The sequence below is a fragment of the Pristiophorus japonicus genome, chromosome 4 (genome assembly GCF_044704955.1).
Source record: "Pristiophorus japonicus isolate sPriJap1 chromosome 4, sPriJap1.hap1, whole genome shotgun sequence".
In the NCBI taxonomy this organism is placed as follows: domain Eukaryota; kingdom Metazoa; phylum Chordata; class Chondrichthyes; family Pristiophoridae; genus Pristiophorus; species Pristiophorus japonicus.
The window spans coordinates 293044823-293065692 of record NC_091980.1 but is presented as its reverse complement, the minus strand read 5'-3'; the positions used below and the strand labels follow the sequence as shown (position 1 = coordinate 293065692).

Genomic DNA, 20870 nt, shown 5'->3' with positions numbered 1-20870 from the left:
TAAACGCCTGTGCTATCGCAATGGGCTTACTGAGGGTCGGTGTCTCTACAGTCAAAAGTTTTCGTAGGATGATCTTGTGGCCAATGCCCAGTACAAAAAAGTCTCTGAGCATTTGCTCCAGTTAGCCATCAAACTCACATTATCCCGCAAGTCCCCTTAGCTTGGCGACATAGCTCACCACTTCCTGACCTTCAGATCGCTGGCACGTGTAGAACCGATACCTCGCCATCAGCACGCTCTCCCTCGGGTTAAGATGCTCCCGAACCAGTGTACACAGCTCCTCATACGACTTATCTGTGGGTTTCACTGGAGCCAGAAGATTCTTCATGAGGCTGTAGATCAGTGCCCTGCAGACCGTGAGGAGGACCACTCTCCTTCTCCGTCCAGCTCATTGGTTACAAAGTACTGGTCTAGCCGTTCGACATAGGCTTCCCAGTCCTCACCCTCCGAGAACTTCTCCAGGATGCCCGCAGTTTGCTGCATCTTTGCGTTGGATTCGTATACTCGTCGCCAGTTATTGTGTTCCTAACACAGATGAGACTGCACACAGGGAGGATAAAGTAACAGTGACCTCAGTCTTTATTAAGACACTCCAGAGTGAGGAACAGGCCTTTGGGGGCCGGCTTATATACAGTGCTCCCAAGGGATGCTGCGATCCCTTGGGAGTTCAGGGGATGCGCTCCCTGGTGGCGGAACATGTGAGTGCATGCTTTTCAGATACACAAGAAGATCCAAGTAGAGCGCTTGCTTTGAGAGTCTTGTGTCGGGCATGCGGACGATGTAACCCACCCAACGGAGCTGGTCAAGTGTGGTCAGTGCTTCGATGCTGGGGATGTTGGCCTGATCGAGAATACTGACAGTGCGTCAATCCTCCCAGGGGATTTCAGGATCTTGCGGAGACATTATTGGTGGTATTTCTACAGCAATTTGAGGTGTCTACTGTATATAGTCCACGTCTCTGAGCCATACAGAAGGGCAAGTATCACTAATGCCCTGTGGACCATAAGCTTGGTGCCAGATTTGAGGTCCTGGTCTTCAAACACTCTCTTCCTCAGGTTACCGAAGGCTGTGCTGGTGCACTGGAGGCGGTATTGGACTTCGTTGTCGATGTCTGCCCTTGCTGATAGTAGGCTCCCGAGGTATGGAAAGTGATCTACGTTGTCCAAGGCCGCGCCGTGGGGGCAGTGCTGTGTGGCGGGGTCAGGTTGGTGCAGGACATTTGTCTTATGGGTGTTTCATGTAAGGCCCATGCTTTTGTTCGCCTCAGTGAACATGTTGAGAATGGCTTGGAGTTCAGCCTCTGAATGTGCGCAGACGCAAGCGTCGTCTGCGTACTGTAGTTCAATGACAGTGGATGGGACAGTCTTGAATCTAGCCTGGAGGTGACGAAGGTTGAACAGGCTCCCACTGGTTCTATAGTTTAGTTCCACTCCAGCGGGGAGCTTGTTGAGCGTGAAATGGAGCATTGCATCGAGGAAGATCAAGAAGCGGGTTGGGGCGATGACGCAGGCCTGCTTGACCCAGATCCAGACGTGGATTGGGTCTGTGGTGGATCCATTGGTCAGGATCACGGCTTGCATGTTGTCGTGGAGCAGGCGGAGGATGGCGACAAACTTTTGGGAATAGCTGAAATGATGGAGGACGCTCCATAGTCCCTCGCAGTTAACAGTATCAAAGGCCTTTATGAGGTCACAGAAGGCCATTTACAAGGGTTGGTGCTGTTCCCTGCATTTCTCTTGCAGTTGGTGCGCCATGAAGATCATGTCCGTTGTATCCCATAGTGGACGGAATCTGCATTGTTACTCTGGGAAGAGCTCTTCAGCCACAGCGAGAAGACGGATAAGGAGAATTCTAGCGATGACTTTCCCAGTGGCCGACAACAGAGAGATTCCTCTGTAGTTACCGCAATTGGACTTGTCCCTTTTTTTAAAGATGGTCACAATGACGACATCTCTGAGATCTCCAGGCATGCACTCCTCCTTCCAGATGAGAGAGATGAGGTCATGCATTCGTGCCAATAGTGCCTCTCCACCATACTTTAGTTCCTCAGCAGGGATTCCATCTGCTCCTGATGTCTTGTTGTTCTTGAGCTGATGGATGGCCTTTTCGATCTCGTGCAGGGCTTGGGTTTTGCCGAGATGGTGGCGGGTAACATGCTGCGGGATGGAGTCGAGGACGCTCATGTCAAAGGCAGAGTCTCGATTAAGGAGATCTTTGAAGTGCTCCTTCCAGCGGGTCCTGACTGTCTCGGTGCCCTTGATGAGTGTCTCCCCGTTCTTGGCCAGCAGTGGGGTGGGGCCTTGGGTGCTTGGGCCGAAGGTGGACTTAACTGTGGGTGAGGAATCCTTGCATATCATGGCTGTTGGCCAGCTGCTGAATCTCCTGTGCTTTCCCCACCCACCATCTATTCTTTAGGTCCGACGGTTTGAGCTGTCCGGGGATCGTGAAAGGCACTATAGAAATGCAAGTCTTTCTTTCTTACACACGCGCATCTATTTATTTATCCAACTGGTATGTGAGGGGAACACATTACTTCTTTTTTAATCCATCACCACAAGGTGAATAAAACATTATTTATTGATCTGTCTATTTATTTACTTCTTTCTCTGAAAGTAATCAAAAACACTTAAGGGTTGAAATTGCCCTCGACCCAAACGAGGCGCACTTACCATTTTTTTAAGTGTTTTCTCCGGCCCAATACATGACATCAGCACGATGCAGACGCATCACAACGTCCCTCCTCTTCAGATAAAGGGGAGGGCCACTGCGAGCTCTGCAGCTACTTTAGTGGCACCCACTGGGCCACCAGGATGGGTTTCAGTCAGGCCAGCCCAAGATGGGTGGGAGACAGGGTGGGTGACCACCCACTCTCAGGAGGCAGGTCAGTTGTTGAAACCTTTTAAGAGGGCACAACCTCATTTGGCGGCCCAGTCGAACCCATGGCCACCATTGTCGGGCCGACCTCGGAATCGGCCGACAATTAAAATAAAATGGCGGCCGCGGCAAAGCGCCCTCCCTTTTAAGGGTGGACGCACCGCCCAGGCACAAGAAGCTTCCCACCGGGGAAAGCTGTCGGGGGCACTGACTGGGGGGCAATTTCCCACGGGGGCAGTTCCCCACGCGGGGCAAAAAGGGGGTCGCTGCTAGTCGGTAAGGGGTCGGTGCGTGCCTGACAGGGCGGGAAAATGGCTGGGGCGGGCCCAAAAGCCGCTCAAAAATAAAGGAGGGTAATTTACATAATGGCGGCCCGTTCTGCGCCGACCGAGCGGTGAGTCCTTACCGACACGTCGGCTCTTCTAGGGAGGGGCAATTTCGGACCCTTAGTTCACTGTCTCTGAATATATCTCTCAAAAACTTCTTTCGAAATCCTTTCCACAGAGATATGTACCCCGACCTCTTACTGCGATACAACACTCCAAATTGCAACAGCAAACCTTCTGAGCAATGCCACGAGACATGTGCTGGTATATAAAAATGTTGAGGCATATCCATAGCCTTGGGGCATCACATATTGTAGGTGCAAATTTCTGTGTCACACTGATATAAAATATTAAAAAAACAAAAGCCAGTCATCAACCTCAATATATGCTGTACCACAAGATGTACCTATTTACAGCAATAATACCATTTGGCATTACCAGGGCAGGCAAGGTTAAATGCAACTCCATCCTAACAGCTAAAGAGTACATTGCAAATTACAAGGTATAATGTTACTTGTTAAAATATTGTATCCTTTAACTTACTTTGAAAAATACCACGGGTTAGTCACTAGTCTTGTTAAAAATATAAAAAAGACAGACTTGCATTTATATAGCACTTCCCAAAATGCTTTACAGCCAATGAAGAACTTTTTGAAGTATAATCACTGTTGTAATGTAGGAAACACTGCAACCAATTTATGCACAGCAAGCTCCCAGAAGCAGCAATATGACAATGACCAGATAATCTGTTTTTTGTTATAATTGTAATTGAGGGATAAATATTGGCTAGGTCACCGAGGATAACTCTCCTGCTCTTCGAAATAGTGCCATGGGATCTTATACGTTCACTTGAGAGAGGCAGACAGGGGCCTCGGTTTAACGTCTCGTCCGAAAGACGGCACCTCCCACAGTGCAGCACTTCCTCAGCACTGCACTGGAGTGTCAACCTAGATTTTTGTGCTCAAGTTTCTGGAATGGGACTTGAACCCACAACTTTCGTGACTCAGCAGCAAGAGCACTACTCTACTGAGCCACAACTAACAAGGACTGAGTTTAAAACTTTAATATGACTTCAGAGCTCAGAGCTTCATTCGTATCGTTTATGGTGTCATCTGAATCCTTTATTGAAATTCCCTCTGTCTAATATCCATTGCATTAGAGCCCATTAGAGACGTGTAGTAAGTTACTAATTAGGCGGTCAGACTTGTAGCGAGAAGTGGCAGCTTCAGGAGAAGGAACTATTTACACCATATGTGATCTTGTCATTTCCATTAAATATTTTTCATATTTCATGGAAATGATTTCATCACATCACATTTTAATTACAGGAACTATTTTTCTCCTTTGAAACTCTGTTTGAAGAAAATATTTCAAACATGTGTTCAAATCTGCGTCACACAATAGCCTAATTAACAATCGCAGTGCTTCCAGCTGCACAAGAAGCGAACCATAAAGGATCATATCGTTCACCGTTAAACCCATCTTTTTTTTTAACCTCCTTTACCCAATTAAAGAGTGAGTCTCACCAGCAGGACTTCTTTTAAAAATCTCAAGTCATTACAATGGGCTCCAAGGTGCTTTTTTGTTTTTCTTTGTCAATTTTTGGTTGTTGATGGAGGTGAACTCCTCAAAGCTACTTGTTTAAATTGGAAAGCGTGATGTAAACAGAAAACGTTGTGCATATCTGCAGGATATGATTTATGCCTCCCTTGTAGAGCTCACCGTAACTCACTTGGAAATTCATCAAGAATCGTCAGATCAGCCTATTCATGGGCAGAAGTCATGCCCCCCATAGATCTTCATAATGAATGTTTTCTATTTCACCATTGCCTCTAACTTTTTGCGGAGGGAGAGGGGGGCGGGGGGCGGGGGGTTAGTTTTGCAGCAGTTATACGTTACAGTGAGATTTTGGGCACAAGCTTCAAGAGGGTCCAGTGGTTAATTTTCATAGTGTCATGGTACATCAGCAATTGGGCTGTTTGATGCTGCACTTGCTGGTTCTGTTCTATATTTCAAAGCCACAATTTAATTTAACAAAGCAGTTTGAGGCTACAGCTGTTCAGCCGTTAAACTCGTTTAGTTGTTGCCAAGCCCAACCCTTTTGTGGCTATTTGGATAAATAGGCAGCTTATCTGAATTGTTTGTGTGCGTTTTGTGTTTGAATTAAACTTTTTGTTGGATCTCAAAGTGCTGGCTGCTCAAGACAGATGGATGATCAGTACCTAGGTTACTTTTCATGTCAGACATTGGATTCATATGTTAATTTAAATGAATCCGACATCTGTTTTACTACTGGGTCATGGAGCAGCCTCATTCGTATTGAGGAGTGGTTTTATGAACCAGTGGGTAGAGAGAAAAAAATAAACACAACTGTTGATTCCGCGCCCCCCCACCCCCCTCCCGGGCAACCACCCCCCCCCCCTCCCCTCCCCCCGTAACTGACTTGTTTTCCAACATAGTGGATTTTACAATAATTCCGTTGTCTGTACTGAATGATAAAGCTTAAACAGAAAATAAAATGAAAAATGTGATCTGCAACTCTTGCAACAAAAAAAAATCACAGATTGAGGAAAGTAAGCCAAATGTGGTAGGGTGAGAGCAGACGAGGCATCAGCAACCACGTTTTTGGAGTGTGTGGGATTTGGCACTCTAGCCTACCTCCCAATTTATACTGGCAAGAGTCCATATAGCTCTGTATTGGCCTAGGCCTGATTCCAAGGGCTGCAGTGAGTTCGTATTGATTTGGTGTTTGGGAGTTCATCTACTCTAGAATACAAAATGGAGAATAGAGGCACCGCATTTTCTTACGAATCTGACCTCTAAAGACTAAACAAGATGAATCAGATAAGACTGAGGTGTTTCCATATAGCTGAGACCAGGAGGACCGGCACAGCTGAGATTGAGAGAGGTTCTTCTCTATAGCTAAGAAAAAGTAACATTGTATGTAGCTAATGTTGTTGGGGAAACAAATAATGAAACTGAAGATCTTATACCCTTTTTTCATTGAAGAGCAACTTTTAGTTCAAATTGTCTTCATTCAAACTGAATTTATTAAATGCAGTTCATATGCAGTGGAATAAATCTCAAACAGTCTAGAACAATTTGTGTACATTGACATCATGCAGGCTCTGGTCTCCACCATTTCTTGAAGATTACTAAGCTTGAAAGCTTCTTCGGCAGCATCTCCCAAACCCGCGACCACCACCACCTAGGAGGACAAGGGCAGCAACCTGCAAGTTCCCCTCCATGTTACACACCATCCTGACTTAGAAATATATCGCCGTTCCTTCATCGTCGCTGGGTCAAAATCCTGGAACAGTCTTAACAGCACTGTGGGAGTACCTTCACCACAGGGACTGCAGCGGTTCAAGAATGCTGCTCATCACCACCTTCTCAAGGGCAGTTAAGGATGGGCAATAAATGCTGGCCTTGTCGGCTATGCCCACATCCCAAGAACGAAGAACAAAAAAGAGGAATACAATGATAGGGGCTTCCAAATTGTAGAAGCACACCTACAGTTTGCTCTCCTGCAGAATAGTGGGGTATGCTGCTGCACCACCCTATGCAAGTTGGTAGTATTGCCATGGGAGAGATGCATGCTGTCTCTCCCAGGCTATCAGTTCGTTTACTCCCCGCACCTCCTCGACTCGTGCCACTCCTGGTGCCGCAAAGCCAGATGGGCCCCGGAAGCACCCAAGGTGCCACAGTCTGCTACCAGGCATTCTCACGTCTGAGGTCCTCGAGGTCACTGGCCACAGCCTTCCCAAGACCCAGCAGCCTTTTACATGCCAAACTGATTGCTGCTCGGAGAGCTCTTCGTAGGAGCACTTGGGTAAGTAGGAAAGCACTTAAGAAAGGCACTAGGGAGTTGCACCAGCGTGAACAGTAGTTTATGGCAAGTGTAAAATTCATTGTAAATTACGTTATTTTTTGAACTTCTTGTGCAATTTATTTGGTGAGTATTTGATGACCATGCAAAGTGTTCTGTCTGAAATCCACATGTTTGTTTGGGTTCACTGCAGTCCTAAGGAGGGCAGAAGGGTCTGTTGGTGCAGGGGAATAGTAGGTTTTCAGCCAGAGCTCTCCTGAATGAGTTGTTTTCAGAGCTCTTCCTGACTTCCTGTTGCGTATGCTCCTCCACCTCCAAATCTTCCTTCCTAGCAGGCTCGACGGGTTGGCCTCTCTGGATGGCAAAGTTGTGCAGCATGTGGCAGACAATGACAATCCTGAAGACTCTCTGAGGCAGTCCAAGGGCGACATGAGGTAAAACTTTATTGCGCAGCGAATAGTGAGGATCTGGAATGCACTGCCTAAAAGGGTGGTGGAGGTAGACTCATTTGTGGCTTTCAAAAGGGAATTGGATAAGTACCTGAAGGAAAATTATTTTGCAGGTTCTACAGGGAAAGGACAGGGGGAGTGGGACTAGCTGACGTGCTCTTGCAGAGAGTCGGCATGGGCTCGACAGGCCAAATGGCTTCCGTCTGTGCTGTAACCATTCTATGATTCTGTGACTATACTGGGGGACACTTCCAAGACCTATCTAGGCAGCGGAAGCATTGTATCAGGAGGCCTATGGTCTGTTCTATCAGGGCAGATGTGGAGGCATAGCACTGATTGTATCTCATCTCTGCTTGGGTTGCTGAGAGGTATCATTAGCCAGGTCTGGAGAAGATAGCATTTGACCCCAAGCAGTGAGCCTCTGACCCGATGCTTGGAATGAAAGGGAGGAGTGACTGAGGACTGGCGCAGGATAAAGGCATCATGTCTACCTCGAAGGAACATGGCACAGACCTGCATAATGTGCTGGATGTTGTTGCACATTCAGTGAGTGAAGTCCCTTCTTATTCATGTAGACACCAGGCTCGTCACCTGACACAGGCAAGGCTATATGTGCGAAGTTGATGATGCCCTGCACCTGGGCGAATTCTGCAATCTTAGCAAAGCCCAGAGTTCTGTGTCTTGCTTCATGGGGAGGATATGAAGTCATTGGCTTTGAGCATAGCAATCATCCGGCGAATTCAAAACAGACAAGGCTATGTGACCTTCTCCTGCGCTGTAGTCAGTGCTGCATCAGCTGACAGAGCTTTGTGACAGCCTCCCTGGTAAAGCATAGCCTCCTTACACACTGCTCTACTGTAAACTGCAATTAAGAAGTTCTGGGCCTGTATATTGATGTGTGCCCTCCTTCTGCCTCTTTCTGCGGGTACAGCTCCCTGGATCCTAACCAGTTCCCCCTCCTCCTCCTCTTCTGGGCACAATGGCAATGCAAGCACCAAACCCATTGAAACCAGTCAAAAGTGCCTGGACAATATCTTCCGCTGACATACCAAATTACTTTTACAAACTATTAGTATCCGTTCCAATGGTCAAAACTGCCAAAAAGCTCAAAAGCTGCACACTAGCAGTCCAAATAAACTCACCAGTGATTTTTTTAAAAATTCATTCCGGATGTGGCTGTCGCTTGTAAGACCAGCATTTATCGACCATCCCTAATTACCCTTGAGAAGGTGGTGGTGAATCGCCTTCTTGAACCGCTGCAGTCCTTGCGGTGAAGGTAATCCCACAGTGCTGTTAGGGAAGGAGTTCCAGAATTTTGACCCAGCAATATAGGAACGGCAATATATTTCCAAGTTAGGATGGTGTGTAACTTGGAGGGGAACTTGCAGGTGATGGTGCTCTCATGAGCCTGCTGCCCTTGTCCTTCTAGGTGGTAAAGGTTTAGGAGATTCTGCCGAAGAAGCCGTGGTGAGTTGCAGCAGTGCATCTTATAGATGTTACACACTGTAGCCACAGTGCGCTGGTAGTTGAGGGAGTGAATGTTTAACGTAGTGGATGGAGTGCCAGTCAAGCGGGCTGTTTTGTCCTGTAAGGTGTCAAGCTTCTTGAGTGTTGTTGGTGCTGCACTCATCCAGGCAAGTGAAGAGTATTCCATCACACTTCTGACTTGTGCCTTGTAGATGGTGGAAAGGCTTTGGGGTGTCAGGAGGTGAGACACTCGCAGCAGAATACCCAGCCTCTGACTCGCTCTTGTTGCCACAGTATTTATGTGGCTGGTCCAGTTAAGTTACTGGTCAATGGTGACCCCCAGGATGTTGATGGTGGGGGATTCGGCGATAGTAATGCTGTTGAATATCATGGGGAGGTGGTTAGACTCTTGCTTGTTGGAGATGGTCATTTGACTTGTGTGGCGCGAATGTTACTTGCCACTTATCAGCCCAAGCCTGAATGTCATCCAGGTCTTGCTGCTTGTGGGCATGGACTGCTTCATTATCTGAGGAGTTGTGAATGGAACTGAACACTGCAGTCATCAGCGAACATCCCCATTTCTGACTTGAGATTTACCTGAGAATAGCGGACGATCCCTTTAAATATCGCTGGAAATGGCTGCTCACGCCCATGATGCCTATGATTAATATAGAATTGACAAATAGGATGCCAGAGCTGTTGAAAAGGGCATTCGGGTCCCAAAACAAGCGACCCGAACTGGCATGCTTAAATAGATGGCTGCTGATTTCAGGCGGACGCACTGGCCTCCTAAAAGAACCAATTAAAGGTGGTGATTGGCGACTTCTGTGCACGGAACCGAGAGCCAAATTAGGTCATTTTTGGAGGTCCTCAGCCGCCCGCCCCCATAATGTCTATTCTGATGCTTTTGGATATTAAAGGAAGACGGCTTATTTTCAATGTGTGGAGCTGGCATTTTTGTCCAATATTATCTTTTGCTTTTTTCATACTTGGAGAATAGTGCAATGCAGCGGAAGGATTCACGGACTGATCAAGAGTCTGGCAGGCTGCAATGTGAATGCTCTTTCCATACCCATAACTATCCTTAGACCAATCAGCAGGATGGGTGCTAGGTTCTCCCACAACGAGCGGGGACCTACCCATACCCACTGGTCACCTTAATCCCACTGGGTGTCAACTCAGATTTACAGAGCTGGAGCTCTAGTCTCCACTCACTGGGACTGTCTGTGGTGGGGTTTGAACCCTGCACCTCTGAGCCAGAGGCATGAATGCTACCACAAAGCCAGCTCCCCCATATTATGGTGATAGAAAATAACCAAAAAAAATGAAACATGGGCAAAAATGTTACATAATTTTTCTGTGTTGGTAGTGATTTTTGAATATTTCTTTAACAGCTATTTTTCTTCATGCCCATACATATATTCTATGCTGTTACTTTGTAATACTGTTCACCCCTTCCTTTGTGCTCTTCTTTAAATCATGCAAATTCTTCCAAACCTCTAAAATAGTCCTGTGACTGTAAGTCGTTAACCCATGGCACTCTTCCAATAATAAGCAACCGTGGCCTCCAACACTATTTACATATTTGGGGGTTTTGTTCCGACAAAGATCAGCTCATGCTTGTCCATAGAGTTTACTAGCATCCCAATGATCCAAACGCTAAATAAGACTTTCTGAAATTGCCATTGTGCGTCCCACAGATTTATACCAGTTAAGTGGCTCATTAGCTTCTTGAAAAGCATTAAAGGATAATTATTACAGGTGTGTTACAATTGCTTACTGTTGTATTCCTGTGAAGAGAGGTGGGCGCCGGGGGGACTGGAGTGCATCATCACCCCCGGCAACCAAATTTTAATTTGATTTTATGTTTTAAAGTTTCATTTGTTTTAATTGACGGGTTTTGGTGTCCCCCTCCCCTTTTATAGGGGGCACTTGTAAATTATATGATTTTAATGCCCCAAAAAAAAATCACAAAAGGAAAAAAAAACACAAAAAACCCCCCCCAAAAAAACAAAAAAGAAATTATTTAAAAAGAAGGCAGTTATAAGTGTCTAGAGTGTCCCCCAGATCGGGGGGCACTCGATCTAATGTTTATTTTCTACCCCCCCCCCAAAAAAAAAGAGTTGTATTCCTGTGAAAGCAGTCGCATTCTCAGGAATTGCACGTTTCAAAATCATGCCTTTCCCTGATTTCTTTGGGAAATATAAATTAAGATGAAAGATAAAAAAAAGTTCCCCTTTCTTTGAAAAAGTGGAGAATCTGGCACTTTGCTGGTATTTTACTCATACCCAAAATTAAACTATTCCATTGAAACCTGTTCTTTTAGCAATTCATCGGTGGCAGCAAAAGAGTAATCCATCTGATGAACAATTTGATCCACTCCTGTAACAACACATGTTTCTCTCATATGGAAAACTTCCTGTTTATACCTTTCACAACCTACTTTTAACAAATACCTTTCTATAAGATGTGATCGCAATAGAGAGGGTACAGAGGAGATTTACAAGGATGTTGCCAGGACTGGAGAATTTTAGCTATGAGGAAAGATTGGATAGGCTGGGGTTATTTTCTTTGGAACAGAGGAGGCTGAAGGGTGTATAATTTAGGTGTATAAAATTATGAGCGGACTGGATAAAGTGGATAGGAAGGACCTATTACCCTTAGCAGAGAGGTCAATAACCAGGGGCAAAGAGTGAAAGTAATTGGTAGAAGATTTAGAGGGGAGGGGAGTTGAGGAGAACTTTTTTCACCGAGAGGGTGGTGGGGGTCTGGAACTCACTGCCTGAAAGGGTGGTAGAAGCAGAAACCCTAATCACTTTTTTAAAGTACTTGAATATGCATTTGAAGTGCCGCAACCTACAAGCCTACAGACCAAGAGCTGGAAAATGGGATTAGGCTAGATAGCTGTTTCTCGGCAGCACAGACACAATGGGCCAAATCGGCACCTTCTGCGCTGTAAATTTCTATGATTCTATAAGGTACAAGGCAATTTTTTTTTTAATGGTGGCTGCAGTGCACTTTTATGACCTAAGTGAGTTATATGTAAGATAAAACTCTCTCCAGTGTTGCTCACCAAAGTGCCAACAGCCAAAGGTAACATCTGTGTTGGAGAGGGTGTGAAGGAGTATGTTTCCTCTTACATATCTTTTGGACCTATCCCCTTAACTTGGTCATACTGAACGATGATGCTGTAAGAGGCCAGATCTATCATATCACACCCAACACACTGCATTGTATCTTGGGCCTTCCTGTGGAAGTCCCACTGTATTTTTAATTGACCTCCTGTTGTTCTTCGTACACCATTGCCTTCCAGTCTTTGCAGACATGTGCTTCAAATATGTGACTATTACAAACGTGTACTTAAGCTTGTTATTGTTGCAATATTGCTCTCTGCTGGAAATTGTACAAATCTCGACTTCTTTTAGTCTTTTTTTCCTATTTGTGTTTTCGCTAGTTTTCTTTTTATCCTTGCCTGCTGACACGATTTCATTCAAAATACCCCAAAATAAATAAAAGGAAGAACTATTGTCTTGCACAATTCCACAGGGATAAATGGAGGAAGACTTGTGTAAATTGGCATGAGTCACAGAATTTACCAAAATATTCATAGGTATTTTCAACACTCCAGGGATCACAACTTTGGAACATTGTCAAAACACTCTTACAAAATTTACAGCAAAATCAATGACTGCTACTGTTTTGGATTCTCTCAATTTAGCGTTTTGGAATTTTTAAAACTTTTTTTTCCTCTCCAAGTTAACATAACTTCATAAAAACTAAACATGGCAAGGGACTTTAAAGTACATCAAGAAACATGGAAAAAATGACAGGGAATGTTTATAATTAAATGTTGCCACAAACTGGATCCAACCTGTTAAGTTTTACTATTTTTTTGCAGCGAGACTTCTTGTTTCTGTCTATCTCACTGTGAAATAATGTAAACACCATTCTAATCATTTCAATGAGTTTGTAATCAGTCTCATAAAATCTGAATATTGGCATTGGTCTGACCTTGGCAACGGCAAAACTTGCTACTACTCCATGACCTTGGGATAGATATACATTCTGCTTGTGTGTGTACATATTTCTTTCAGCGCGTCCCAAAAGAAAAATCTTTTGTTAGTTGCTTTTTTTTCCTCACAATGTTGTGAAAAGCAACAAGGGCCGTTTGAAACAAGACACTGCGAGGCTCAAGTGATCTCTGTGGGATTGAACTGAGCTCCCTCCTCGTTTGATCTTAAAATCTGAAAGAACTTGAGGAAAGTTAAAAGTAAACCAACAGCGCCACGCTGCAAAAACCCTCCAAAAAGACCACGACCCATACAACGAACTCAGCGACAATGACCATGTCCGAGTGAAGCAATACAGTGCGTGTTTCCTTTGTTTAAAAAGGATTTGCTTGTTAGTCGTATTTCTCCCTTTGCTCATTTGGGATATGTTTTACTTTTGGGTAATTGGAGACCTGCCCTGTCTCCCTTCCCCAGACACTCAAAAGGACTTGTTGTGGAGGGATGCACTTTTTATCACCAGTGTTTGGAAACTTGTCATCAGCCAAAGAGCTAGGGCAGGACAAGGCTAATTGTGAATTAAAACTCGTTTTCTCTCCGCAGAAACAAAAGAAATGCTCCCCCCCAACCATTCCCTCGCAAGTTTTGCTTAGTGGCGCCGCTGGTTTTTTAAGAGCATGAAGTCATTAAAGCCGAGGTTTGTGATTTCACTCTGAGGCAGCTCATTAAAGCCTTTCCTCCCCCCGCCTCCCTGCAGCCAAACGGTGCACTCTAGCGTTACCTTGCTGATGGTTTTGGGCAGCAAAGTAGGAACCTCTTATAGACTTTGACCAAGTGAACGAACACAAAGCAGCTGCCTCAAACAGGCCAACACTTTGGAACCACATTTACTTCAAAAAAACAGAAAGCTAGTCTTGCGTTAAAGATTTTAGGGTTAGAACAAATACAATCTCAAAAGATACTTTGCCGGTGTGTCTTTCGTAAATAGGTTTGCATAAAGCTTTTATAGCACATATAGCATATATAGCATATATAACACATAAAGTATATATTACACATATAGCATATATACAACAACAACTTGTATTTATGTAGCGTCTTTAACGTAGTGAAACATCCCAAGGCGCTTCACAGGAGTATTATGTGATAAATAATTGACACTGAGCTGCATAAGTAAAAATTTAGTGCAGATGACCAAAAGCTTGATCAAAGAGGTATGTTTTAAGGAACTTCTTAAAGGAGCTAAGAGAGGTGGAGAGGTTTAGACAGGGAGTTCCAGAGTTTGGGGTCTAGGCAACAGAAGGCACAGCCACCAATGGTTGAGCAATTATAATCAGGGATGCTCAGGAGGGAAGAATTAGAGGAGCACAAACATCTTGGGCATTGTGGGGCTGGAGGAGATTACAGAGATAGGGAAAGGTGAGGCCATGGAGGGATTTGAAAATAAGGATGAGAATTTTGAAATCGAGGTGTTGCTTAACCCGAAACCAATGTAGGCCAGCAAGCACAGGGATGATGGGTGAGTGGGACTTGGTGTGAGTTAGGACATGGGCAACTGCGTTTTGGATCAACTCTAGTTTAAGTAGGGTAGGATGTAGGAGGCCAGCCATGAGTGCGTTAGAATAGTCAAGTCTAGAGGTAACAAAGGCATGGATGAGAGTTTCAGCAACGAAAGAGCTGAGGCAAGGGCAGAGACAGGTGATGTCACGGAGATGGAAATAGGTGGTCTTAGTTATGCTGCAGATATGTTGTCAAAAGCTCATTTCAGGGTCAAATATGACACCAAGGTTGTGAACAGTCCGTTTCAGCCTCAGACAGAAGTTGGGGAGAGGGATGGAGTCAGTGTCTAAGGAATGGAGTTTGTGGCGGGGACCAAAAATAATGGCTTCGGTCTTCCCAATATTTAATTGGAGAACAGTTATGCTCATCCAGAATTTGATGTCAGATAAGCAGTCTGACAATTTAGAGACGTGAAGGGGTCAAGAGAAATGGTAGTGAGGTAGAGCTGGGTGTCTTATAGCATATACATAGAACATATAGCATATATAAATATATATAGCACATATAGCATAAATATATATAAGATGTGTAACATACATAGCACATATAGCATTAATAGTGCAGGTAGCATATATAGCATATATAGAACATATAGTTTGCATAGGACCTGTAGCATATATGACACATTTAGTGTATATATAGCAGATAGAGCACATATAGTATATACAGCACATAGATTGCATTTAGCACACATATAGCACATATATCGCATATGTAGCACATAGCATATATGGCTCATTTAGTATATATAGCACATATAGCATGCATAAGACATATATATTGTATATATAGCATATATAGCACACAGATTGCATATAGCGTATATACAGCACATATAGTACATATAGCACACATATACATATGTAGCACATATAGTGTATATGTAGCACATGTAGCATATATGACACATTTAGTGTTTGTATAGATAGTACATATATTACATATAGCATATATAGCACACGTAGGACATGTGTTGTATATATTGCATATATTAGCACATATCACACATATATGTGCTGTATATGTTAAGTGTTATATATCATATATAGCACACATAGCATATACAGTACATATAGCACCTACAATATATAGTGCATATAGCGCATACATAGCACATGTAACATACATTGAACAAACAGCATATACAGCACATATAGCGTATATAGCACAGATATGTATAGTACATATAGAGCATATATGGCACATATAGCATATATTACACATATAGCATATATTGCACATGTAGCATATATAGCACATATATCGTCCATATTGCACATACACAGTACATATAGAACATGTATCACATAGGACATATAGCGCATATATAGCACAAATAGCACCATCTATACGTTCATATACAAAATACCCATTGGCGTTCTGATCATTGCGGTTCAACTTGACAGATCAACACGAGCTACACCGCCGAGAAATAATTGATTTAAAACGATTGCCTAACAAACAACCCTCCTGTTACGACTTATTCATGTGCCTGATCATAAGTCCTGAGCTACTTTAACAAAGTCCTTTACTGTGCTGCCGTTGCGAACCCAGACATGCATTTGTAATCCATCTGAGTTAAAAATGTGAATCGCTTTCTCCTTACACGCGGTCTAATTTTAACTCCTACACTGCCATAAAAACAGACTTTGACTCGCCAGTCCATGTGGAGGCAATTGACTAAATAAACCCAGGACTTCTCTCCAGTCCATGTGCAGGGAATGGACAATATAAACCCAGGACTCCTCAGGGAGCCGGCAATCGGAAGTTGGGAGTGATTTCGTTCAGGGTATTATTGACTCTAGATGTGTTTACCAATGTTTAGGATAACATACTCATTCTCGGTACGTGTTTAAACACGGTCTCTCGGCACGTTGGGAACGGTACACACCTACAACATACTGTGCCAGCTCTCCAGGACTTTGGGAATGTTTATCTACTGTTCAGGCAGAATTGAAATAAAGACATACACGTGGAAAGGTTTTCAGCACGATACGGTTGCGTCACCTGTAAATCCAGGCTGACAGGCTCGGCGCAAGTTGAAACTACAGGGAAATAAAGTTGAACAGACAGCGCGGGAAGGTGTAGAAATTCGAAAACAATATTATGGAAGGGCTGGCTAAAATCGAGTGAGAGTAAATATTGTTAGCTGAAGATAGCATTTTTTTTAAGGTTTAATTTAAATGTAATTTTTAGAATAAATGCAACATTGTCTTACAATGACCCCTGAAATATTGCAATAAATTAAGATCCAATGCTGATTTAATACCCACTGTTATACCGTCCAAACGGTAGAAAGGTATTCATATCGTGCCTCTCTGAGACACGGCGCGCTGCCTGTTTGGAGTGACTATTTTTATGTAGGCAAAACATATTTTATTTGAATGATATTTTCAGTTCTCACCCTATCAGTCTCCTGGTCGGTGTGCGTTTCCCCGGGGTTTGCCTGGCGATCTGTCTGCTCCTCAGTTGAGAAGCACTTGCCGTTATCCGGCTCCTCAGAGGACCTGAGGACGAGAAGCCGGTGCGGGAGGGTGAAGCCTTGGCGTTGCCTGTGGAAGCGGCATTCCTCTCCTGGGACGGAGCGGCAGCGTCGGAAATGAAGCCAGCCCTCCTGACGGACGAAGCAGCGTGACTGTGCCAGGCCGGGATACGCCTGCTGCCCGGGGCTGTCCCATGCTGTGTCCGGCCGCTCTCCCGGGAGGACACGGCACTAATCCGGGCTGTAATGGGGCGGCTGGGGCTGACTCTCCGGCTGCTGGCTGCGCCGCCGGCCCCGGCTAAATTCGGTCCATTCAGCCGGGCGTTGCTCTCTCGAGAATTGGGAGCCCCGCCACCGCCAGGTGATACTCGGCTCACTGTCGGGGACAGAACAGCAGTCCTCACGTCGGTGGGCACCCGGGATGAAGCGGGATTCCTGTCCGGACCTCTGCGGCCGCTCAGCGCGGTGCTGTGGGCTGCAAGTCTCGCCCTGTTCGCTGTCAGGTTGGAGACCATCCCATGTCCAGTTCTGAGAGCGGAAAACTGTGCGAACCTCCCGCTGAATCCCCTCTGAGACTCCCCCGGTGCAAGTAGAAAGCCCCAGACCATCAGTGCGGGGATGCAAATCCACAGCCGGCTGCACTCCATCATTCACACTGGATGATTTCAACCTTCGTAATAACAGAGTAATCTTGGGCTGTAATTCTTGCTATTAAAGTTCTTGCTCAAAACACACACACACACAAAGATTGTTTTTGTTGGGAAACTCCAACGAAAATGTTTTCTACCTCACTTTAATATTAAAATAAACTTCCCAAGTCGCTCCACATCCAGGTTGCGAAGTTTGCTTTCTCTGGCCGATTCTGATGCATGTGGGTGACTGTCAGACTCCCAGTCACTGACTGTGCTTTAAAAAAAAGTCGTCAGCTTCTGCCTTGGAGTGTTTGAGTGAGTCTGGCTTCCCTTTCGGATTCTTTCTGAAGCATGCATTACGTACAAAGGACGCTCTCGCCCACTCTCACTGAACTCTGACGTAAGGACAAAACCTAATTTAGCATCGAGAGGGAAATAGAATCGTTTTTGTTTTACATATGCTTGCAGCAGCCTGCCTCTGAGAGAGAGGATGGGGCGGGGAGGAGATGTCTTAACAACACAAGAGCAATACCAATCGGGAAAGACCAAGGAAAATAATGCATTTAGAAGAATGAGAGGAGATCTCATTGAAACATATAACATTATGAGGGGAATTGACAGGGTAGATGCCGAGAGATCGTTTCCCCTGGCTGGAGAGTCCACAACTAGGGCACAGTCTCAGGACAAGGGGTCGGCCATTTAAGACTGAGATGAGAAAGAATTTCTTCACTCAGAGGGTTGTGAAACTTTGAATTCTCTGCCCCAGAGGGCTGTGGGTGCTGAGTCTTTGAGGATATTGGAGGCTGAGATAGATGTTTGGAAACTAAGGGAATTAAGGAATATGGGGGATAGTGCAGGAACGTGTTGAAGTTGAAGATCAGCCATGATCTTATTGAATCATAGAATTATGGAAAATTAGGACACAGAAGGAGGCCATCTTTAAGTGCACATCCAAGTACCATTTGAATGTGATGAGGGGTCCTGCCTCTACAACCCTTTAAGGCAGTGTGTTCCAGACTCTCACCACCCTCTGGATGAAGAAATATTTCCTCATCTCCCCTCTAATCTATGCCCCTTGGTTGCGGACCCCTCTGCTAAGGGAAATAGGTCCTTCCTATCCACTCTATCCATTGAATGGCGGAGCAGGCTCGAGGGGCCGAATGGCCTACTCCTGCTCCTAATTCTTATCTATCATACAATATCTTCTAATTAAGGGTCATCGACCTGAAACGTTAACTATTTCTCTCTCCACATATGCTGCCTGATCCGCTGAGATTTCCAGCATTTTCTGTTTTTATACCAGGTTCCAGCATCCGCAGTATTTTGCTTTTGTGTTTCTATCATGCAATAGTTTGGGTGTGCATCAAAGTACAGCGGCAAAACTCGTGTCTAATCCTCCAATCGGATGTTTCATCATGTTAAATCCTAAATGACAGATTTGTGTTATCGCACCATCCGCACTGTCTTTTTAAGACAAACCAGGTTCTACTTTGCATCGATAGAGGCCAGGTTCCAATTGACCTTGCGGCGAGGAAAGCGGGAAGTGGGAAGTGACCCGACTGCCAGGCTCGTTTCCTGAGGTTCTTTACTTGCCCGTAACTTGAGATCAAGAGCCTGTCGGAGCTCCTCGCGTTATTACAAGGAACGGGACAAGTTTGCTGGCGCTTGCATTTTAAGCAAAAAAAAAGCCAAATAGCAGTCGCTCGCAAAGTGATAACGTATTAAATCTGAGGTATAATCTACCCACAAAACTGGACGGATAAATCCAGACACAGTGTAAAGAGACGCAGCAACGCAATCAAAGAACTCGTGTCGAGTTTGTGCCGCGTAGAAGTTCAAAGCCAGTTCATCCAACTCGGGATAGCGGTTCGGAACCCGCCAGCACTGACCCGGGCACGCTTTCTATTCCTTCTCGGCAGAAATGTACCAGCCACAAAAACCTTAGTTGTCTTTGTCAGACAGACACAATACATTTTCGTCAAGAGTCACAGAGCTTGATTGGCACCTGTAGCAAGCAAGGGAGAAGTGCAATCTCTGCCTCAAATTGCCCAGCTTCTCCCTGGCTGTGCGCACCGCCCCCGCGCCGCAGCAGCATCTGTGCTATCTCAACTGCCCGGAACCCTAAATGATTCCTGAATAAGGGTCCCGATCCATGGTTCCTGTTTGAATCCCTTAATGCAGTTTCACTTGGTACATCAAGATATCTTAACCCCTTACACTCCAATGAGAATTATACAGCAGTAAGACATGTTGCAATTAAATGCTGCTAAAATTCAACTGTAATTTCTAGCATCTACAAACCTGCTACAGTATCCTGTTAATTTTGAGATTTCCCGAAAGGTTTAGTGGGTAAATACAACAAAACATGTATTTATATAACGCCTTTAACAAAGAACAAAACGTCCCAAGACGCTGAAGAAACTGATCAACATTACTGGGTCAACTTTGTCTCTAACCAATATTGGAAATGGATATCTGACTGGGCCCCGAATTTAAATACATCAGATCTAACTGTTCTCTCTTTAATTCTTGTCTTAGCTCAGCATGTGTCAAATCATAATTGCAAAAAACAATATACAAATTCATAGGTCTATATAAGTTTGAAATTTGTCAGATGTCAATGGAAATAAGAATGGGGAGAGGTTTAGGCTGCTGATTCGCTGTCACCAGCATTACACGATTGCACAACGTCAAAATGTTTAAAGGGCCTTCAGGCTGTAGGGGAGTATCAAAGCAATTGTCACAACCGCCTGGAATGGAATGGCGCAGTTTGCCATATCGTGCCAAATCAACTGTACAATTCTGGGACGGCGTTGAGCAAAGATCAGTCACTTCTCCACAGGAAAAGAGGGAACATCAAAGGTCGGGTTATTCCCCATTCCCCATCTGGACCATGCACGTCCCGGTAACCTGTTACAAAGTAAAGTTGTCTCCTGGGAAATTAAGGAAGAGTAAAGAGAGAAAATAATAAATATCTTACATTGTAAAAAAAAAACACTTGATTGGTATAAAAGTAATGAGGGTTGTGTAACATTGCACCCTGTGTAGCTTTTCACACTCAAACCTAGATACCGGCACAATGATACAAACTGAATAACATCAGTTGTTGGATTGCTTGCAGATTGTTTTGGGGGGCAGGGAGCCGGGAGATCTGGAAGCCAGGAAAGGCACTAATAACAGAATAACATCTGCAGTAAACAGGTGAAACCCGCAATTTCCCCCACACAGTCAGTCCTGATTTCCA

The 20870-nt window shown here is 44.7% G+C and overlaps 1 protein-coding gene across 2 annotated transcripts in view; it reads right to left on the bottom strand.

Moving 5' to 3' along the window:
- LOC139263461 (latent-transforming growth factor beta-binding protein 2-like) overlaps positions 1-17928 on the bottom strand; it is an 857891-nt gene extending 839963 nt beyond the window's left edge. For both annotated transcript variants that reach the window (XM_070879584.1, XM_070879586.1), the window contains exons 1-2: positions 17782-17928; positions 16917-17664 (exon numbers count right to left, since the gene is read on the bottom strand). In XM_070879584.1, coding sequence (XP_070735685.1) covers positions 16917-17644 — 728 coding nt within the window. In that variant the 5' untranslated portion in view covers positions 17645-17664; positions 17782-17928. The remainder of the gene's footprint in view (positions 1-16916; positions 17665-17781) is intronic.
- Between the last annotated feature and the right edge of the window lie 2942 nt (positions 17929-20870).